Source organism: Octodon degus, unplaced genomic scaffold (assembly GCF_000260255.1).
Source record: "Octodon degus isolate 3935 unplaced genomic scaffold, OctDeg1.0 scaffold00006, whole genome shotgun sequence".
Lineage (NCBI taxonomy): Eukaryota > Metazoa > Chordata > Mammalia > Rodentia > Octodontidae > Octodon > Octodon degus.
This window is the reverse complement of record NW_004524582.1, coordinates 30,133,951-30,140,767: the sequence shown is the minus strand read 5'-3', so window position 1 is coordinate 30,140,767 and position 6,817 is coordinate 30,133,951. Positions and strand designations below refer to the sequence as shown.

The window sequence follows — 6,817 nt, the reverse complement described above, 5'->3', positions numbered from 1 at the left end:
AAATAAAAGCATTCACGGTGCTTCTCGATCGCGCTGCGCGAATGCTCCGGGACCCTGCTCCCGCGGCTTCCGGTCCCCACCCTCCCTCTCCCATCTTCCCACCCTGGCGGGCCGGCCGGGCCAGTGCCGAGAAGCAATCATAGGCTTGGTGAATGGATGAGCGAATGTACAAATGACAGCTGAGCCTGGGGAGCCCACAGCCAGCTGGCCTGGCCTGGCCTGGCCTGGCCTGGGCAGGGCTCCTGGAGATGAGGTTGGCTCTTTGTCTCTGCAGTCTTTGAGGAGCCCGAGGACCCCAGCAGCCGCTCCTTCTTCTCCGAGATCATCTCCTCGGTGTCGGATGTGAAGTTCAGCCACAGCGGCCGCTACATGCTCACGCGGGACTACCTCACGGTCAAGGTCTGGGACCTGAACATGGAGGCAAGGCCCATAGAGACCTACCAGGTGGGTCCGCGGAGAACCCGCGAGGGGCTCTGCCCAGCTTCCCAGAGAGCCAGAGCACGGGAAGGGGGCACTTCGGGGCAGGAGTTCAGGGTGCTGTGTGGGTCTAAGCACTGCCATCTCGGGGGAGCACCCACCAACAGCAGCAGCAGCAGGGACGCAGGCGCACCCACGTCTCCGGGTCCCCAGCGCCGGTTCTTCCCCAGGACACAGGCCAGCCCGGACATGTGGGAAGCACTATTCTTTATTCTACTGTGGTCCTTCCAGACAGGGTGGGGCAGAAAACAAGACTTGCATGGTGTTGACATGCAAGGAGGCTCGAGGGGGTCGAGTGGGGGCATCACCTATAATCCCAGCACTCTGGGAGGCTGAGGCAGGAGGATGTAAATCCAAGCCCAGCCTACATAGTTATCACCTTAGCAGGACACTATCTCAGAATCTTAAAAAGGGCTTCAGAAGGGCAGGAGGTGTCTCACAGCTGGCGGTAGCCAATTCTGAGTGGACCCAGGGTCCCTGGATGGCTGCAGAGGCCCAGGCAGGGCCCCGCTAAGGATCACAAGGCTTCAAAGTCGGGCTTTCTCTGTCTGATAGGACCTGGGCCACCTGTGACCCCACAACAGTGCCCACAGATTCCCCACTTGCCCCAGGCCCCAGGCAAGATCAGCCCCTTCTGTGTCCCTCTGAGGCCTGAGGCAGTGACAGGGAGAAAAGAAGCCCTGCCCCTGCTAGCTGGTGAGCTGCGTGCATGGCCCTGCATGCTGTGAAAGTGTGGAACCTTTAGCGGGTCCCAGGTTCACAGGAAGCCTGTGAAGCAGGAGAACTAGGCAGTGGATGGGGCGAGGCCCTGAGCTGGGTGCCTGGCTTCCGACCCTGCAGGCCTAGTAGCTTGAAAGCAGTCAGGACAGCCGCATGGCAGCAGCCTGCATTTCAGGGTGACTTAGCGTCTGCTAGAATCTGCGTGCACTGGGTTACGATTGGTCGGCCCAGGGGACTTCACAAGGCAGGGCTGCTTTCTCCAGTCACGAGAGGTCTGGGTGATAGTCAAGGAACAGGGACTGGTCCTAGCCGCTGCTTCTCGGAGGCAGCCTGTGGTCACGTGGGCCATGGGTTCCGGGCGCACGTGGAGGGTGCCGGCCCCCACCACGCCCCTCCGCTCACTGCTCGCCCCCTGCAGGTGCACGATTATCTGCGTAGCAAGCTCTGCTCCCTCTACGAGAACGACTGCATCTTCGACAAGTTTGAGTGCGCCTGGAACGGCAGCGACAGGTGAGCCCCTCTGCCTGCGTGGCGGGCAGGGACCCCCAGTGCTAATTCCAGGGGCTAGAAATGCACCTTTCCTCACTTTCTTTACCCGATCCTGACAGCCACTGGGAGCCCATCCTGGGGCAGTCAGGGATGTAGGTAGGTAGCCCAGGTCCCCTGCCATGTGGCCTTGCTCCCTGAGTCCTCAGTGTGGGCCGCACCTAGCTCCTCAGTCTCCTGAAGGCAGGGAACAGTCCACACCTGTTTCCATCCCAGGTCCACACCACGTGCCTGAGATAGCCTCATCCACCCATCTCCCCTGCTGGTGTCACTGTCTGGGCCGTGGCTTGGTGGCAGCCCTGTGAGGTCCTCTGGGGCTCGGGGCATTGCAGCAGGGGTACCTGCTCTGGCTGACCAGGATGCACATGCCCATCTTCCCTCCCAGCCTTGCTCCTGAGAGCCTCACTCCCAAGGGCCTGTGTGGCCACAGCCCACCTGGGCTGATGTGGACGGGGATAGCTCCTAGCAGGGCTGCTGTGACTGCCTGCAGGTACTCTCCTCCCTGCATCCTAGGACCCAGGATTCTCCCAAGGCAGGAAACTCCTCCTCGATCCATATGATATTCCATAGCACCGAGCTTCTGCTTGGGTTTCAAGCTCAGACTTGGGGGTGAAAGCCATTTCCCTGGTCTGCAGAGCCAGGAGAGGGTCTGCCAGAGACAGGGAAAGCAGAGGTAAGATCCAAGTGGCCACTGGGTCAGAAAACTGCCGAGGTCCTGCCGGTGGATGGTGAGGCTGTGGACCCGGAGGCGCTGCCATGCCGTGACCTCTGTGGCCTTGGGTCTGGGGCTGTGGTGTAGGGGAGTTGGGGACAGGGACAGGACCAGAACAGTCTCCAGACAGAGCGGGACTCACTCATATGAACTACCATGGTGGCCACAGGGCTCCTCTAAGGGGCACTTAGGTGCCCAGCATTGAACTCCAGCCCCAGTCTGAGTGGCCCCTGGGCACCCTCTCCTGCCTGCACTTGGGCCCAGGGCCCCTCAGGGTCTCCCAAGCTTTTGCCCTGTGTGTTTGGGGCTCCACTGTGAATGCTGGGACATGGTCATGGGGTCCTGTGAGAACCACAGGCGAGGGTAGGGTGGGGGGATGGGGGTAGGTGCACCCTGCCGTAAGAAGACTCCTCCATCCCAGGGGTTAACAGGACCCCTTGGTCCCTTGGGCTGCCGCCAGAGGGCGCCTGTGCCCGAGTGAGTCTGAGTCCTCCCACCTGGGTGGTGGTCTAGGGAAGGCTGCTCTCATCTATCTCAGGCTGAGTCTATGTGACCTGCCGCACCATCCAGGTCACAGGGCCACGTCGGCAGTGTGCGCTGGCCGGCCTCCATCTCCCAGTCATCTGTCCTAGCGACCTGCCCCCCCCAGCCCAGCTCCCATGTGCCCTCCTCTGTGGTCAGCCCAGTGTGGAAGGAAGGGATGTAGGCCCACCTGGTGACTCCGATCGCAGGGACCCTTGCTCTAAGAAGCCCCACAGGGCTCCCTGGGGCTGGTTGGCTTGTCCCTGCCTGCCCCTCTCTGCTTCGCCTTTCACACTACCTCACCCTCTTCTCTTCTGCTGCAAGTTGCTTCCCCCTCCTGCAGGACAACAGCCCTAAGGAGTCCCCTGCCTGTTATCCTCGGGGCTCTGGTGGTACTCAATTCTTATGGAAGGATCTGATTGGCTTTGTTGGGTCACAGGCTCACTTTGGAGCCATGAACATGAACATCACAGGGGTGGGGAGAGCATGCTGATTGGCAGTCCACACGGAGGGAGGGCTGGGCCAGGAGCCCTTCCTCCAGGGAGCTGGCCCCTGCCAACAGGACCTCTGCTCTGCTGACCCCCACGGGTCCGTCTCACATTGTGTCATCAGGACACCTGGCTACAGGCAAGCGCAGAGGACCCAAGGGTCTTTGGGAGGCCATGCCAGAGGCAGGGTGGGGCCATGGTGTCTCCCCACACAGGCTGACTAGCTGCCCAGCCACCTAGGGGGCCCCAGGCAGAGAAATCCCAACAAGCCCGCCTCTGCAGCCCCTGTTCCCACACTGCCCCGGGGGACCTGAGCCACCAGAGCCCTTGCCCGGGCTGTCCTCCATCCCAGGTCCTGCTGCACAGAACAGGGATGCTTACACTTCCAGTCATCACCGAAGTGCCTGGTTTAGGAGGGAGCTAGGAGTGGGCCTGTGAAGACGACCCCATGACTATGATTGTTGGCCTGGGATCCTCAGAGCCCTGCCTTGTCTCTGTGTTTGGGGCAGAGCCTTCAAGAGGCCTTAGTTCGTGTGGCCCCAGAGTCTGAGTAGCAGTGGCAGCCGTGACCTGGGCTCTTCTCTCTCCTGTTCACTGACGCCTGTCCCTCTCCCCACCAGCGTCATCATGACCGGGGCTTACAACAACTTCTTCCGCATGTTCGACCGCAACAGCAAGCGGGATGTGACCCTGGAGGCCTCGCGCGAGAGCAGCAAGCCCAGGGCCGTGCTCAAGCCGCGGCGTGTGTGCATGGGCGGCAAGCGGCGGCGTGATGACATCAGCGTGGACAGCTTGGACTTCACCAAGAAGATCTTGCACACGGCCTGGCACCCAGCTGAAAATATCATCGCCATCGCTGCCACCAACAACCTCTACATCTTCCAGGACAAGGTCAACTCTGACATGCACTAGGGCCCCGGCAGCTGGACCTTGACCGGTCGTCCCCAACTCAGCGTGCACAGCCGCAACACAGGAGGTGGTTGTCATGGGCACGCAGGTGCCCTCTTGCCAGCTTCCCTGGGTTCAACTCACCTTGGACATCTGTGATGTTTCAAAAGGGAGGAAGGGTCAGCAGGCGTAGGTCATCAAGCAGCCAAGACTCCCGTCTTTGCAGTTCAGGGTTCTTTTCACTCAATCTGCCCCGGCTTGGGCTGTGGACTTTACCACATTATTAATTTTCCACCTGGCCGATTCCTTTTAGAGGAAGCTGGAGTTGGTCCTGATGGGGGCTCCAGGACAGAGACTGTAGCTCAGGAGGGCCAGCTGGGGGCCTGGACGTAAGGGGTAGGCTGCCCGGCCTTGGGCTGGTCCCGCCTCGGTATTCTGGGGGAGGGAGTTGAAACTGAGAATTTGAAGATGTCCCACACCCGGGCAGGTTCCCAAGAGGAAGGTGGGGCCCCCGTGGTGCCTGTCCCCTTGCCTCCATGTCCCCATCGCTGAACCGCTGTGGCACGCCAGGCAGGTGCATCGATCTGAGCCCTGCAGCCTAGCTCAGGGCAGCTTCGTCATCATTGTTGTCCAGGGACGCTGGCTCCCACCTGTGACTGTCACATGGATGTCTGTTCATGTTCCCTAAACACCAGCTGTCCCTGGGTGCAGGCCCTGCATTAGGGACAGGCCTAGAGGGTGAAGAATCATTGTCCCCTTCACCCTTGAGAGGAAACTAAGGCTGTGGGTGGAGACGCAGCTGCCCAAGGCAGGCACAGGGCTGGTCGCAATCTGGGGTGCTGTCGCCCTCCACGCAGGCGCCAGTAGCTCACAGAAACCCAAGGCGGAAGGGCAGCATCTCTTCAGTTGGGAAGTAGGACAGAGCAGTGTCTTGATGGCAAGGGATGACAGTGGGAGGGTGGAGGAGCACGCTGTGTTTGGTGACGTTGGGAGTCCCCCTCCAGGACTGTCACCCCAGGTGGGTGGCTGCAGCTCCTTTTCCAGCCGTGCGGAGCTGCCTCTGAGAGGAAATGCATGTTGTGACCCTTTTAGGAAGTTTTCTTTGGGGACAACACACTCATTTGGGGGACCCTCCCCATACCCGACAGGGAGGGCCACAGTGGATGTGGTCTCCACAGTGGATCCTGCTTGGTGACACTGGACTCTGCCCTGTATCGTCTGGCCTGAGGGATGGCAGCAGAGCCAGGCGGTGTGGGCCTGGCTCCGAGAGCAGAGTGCAGGCAGGGCCGGGCCGGGCCAACATTCTGTCTTCACTTCCTACACCGTGAACCAGCACGTGGGAAGCTGCTGCCTGCGGTGTCCTCAGTGGGCTCCCGTGGACATGTGTGTGTGTGTGTAAAGCACAAAGCGCATGTGCACTCACTCCTGGCCACATCGTATCCACACACCAATGATCCATTGAGTTTTTCTTTTTAATCAACATGAATGAAGAATGTCTGTTTATAATAGCACTGTAAAATCCAGGTGACCTGGACAGTATGATATGTATATATCTACCTTAATTAAATTTAACAATCACAAGATGGGGTGACTTTATCCCCCCTTGTAAAGACTCTTGAGGATGTGGGAAATTGTACAGAAATCTTGCTGAAGCCAAAACCCAGCTTTGAGGGCCTGATGCACTTGCTGGGGTTTCGGCATCTGCCGTCTCCCTTTGTGATTCTGATGTTGAGAGGAAACTTGAGTTTGAAGGGAGAAGTTCCTCGAATCTTAGGTTTAACATTCACCGTCTTCAAAGTATGGATCCTACAGTCTTTGAAAGGAAATCTTAACACAGTTCCTGCTTCCTCACCTCAGTTTTAAACTTTAAACTTTTAAACTTTAAAAAGGGGTGGGGAGCCAAAGAAAGCCAGCAGAGATCTCAGAAGAAAAGTGTGTCTTGTCCCTGGAAGACACCTGCGCCCAGAGGCAGCGGTGAGTTATGAGATGGGGGCGAGGAAGAGATGTTCGTGGGGAGAGGCAGAGCTACGAATGCGGGGGACCCTTCAGCAGCCCCAGGTTCGCATCCTCCCCGGCCTCATCCTTCAGTCTTCTTAGGGGCCACCTTGGGGCTGGCTGAGGTTTTATTTCTTCTCCTTGGGCTGTTCTCTGGGGGAGCCCTAGGCGGGTAGGGAAGTGGGCCAGCTGGCCTGAGGGTTTGGACTCTAACTCCTAGGTGCATTCTTTTTTCTTGGGTGTCTCACAGATTATCCAACTGTTGAATAAAATTATAAATATGTTAATACCAGCTTTTTCCAATAAAATAACAAATGTTACATCTACCCGGAGGCCCAGAATGCTGTTTCAGGAGGCCAAGCCCAGGGAGGCCGAGGCTGTCATCAAGATGCAGAATGGGGCATGGGTCACAGCCGAGCGGGCTCTGTGGGGGGACCCGGTTCCCATGGGGACCGCTGCCTCCCAGCCT

At 58.9% G+C, this 6,817-nt stretch overlaps 1 protein-coding gene across 1 annotated transcript in view; it reads left to right on the top strand.

Moving 5' to 3' along the window:
* Ppp2r2c (protein phosphatase 2 regulatory subunit Bgamma) overlaps positions 1 to 6,550 on the top strand; it is a 79,923-nt gene extending 73,373 nt beyond the window's left edge. The window contains exons 7-9 of the mRNA XM_004624583.2: positions 275 to 444; positions 1,616 to 1,707; positions 4,086 to 6,550. Coding sequence (XP_004624640.1) covers positions 275 to 444; positions 1,616 to 1,707; positions 4,086 to 4,377 — 554 coding nt within the window. The 3' untranslated portion in view covers positions 4,378 to 6,550. The remainder of the gene's footprint in view (positions 1 to 274; positions 445 to 1,615; positions 1,708 to 4,085) is intronic.
* Positions 6,551 to 6,817: the final 267 nt, after the last annotated feature.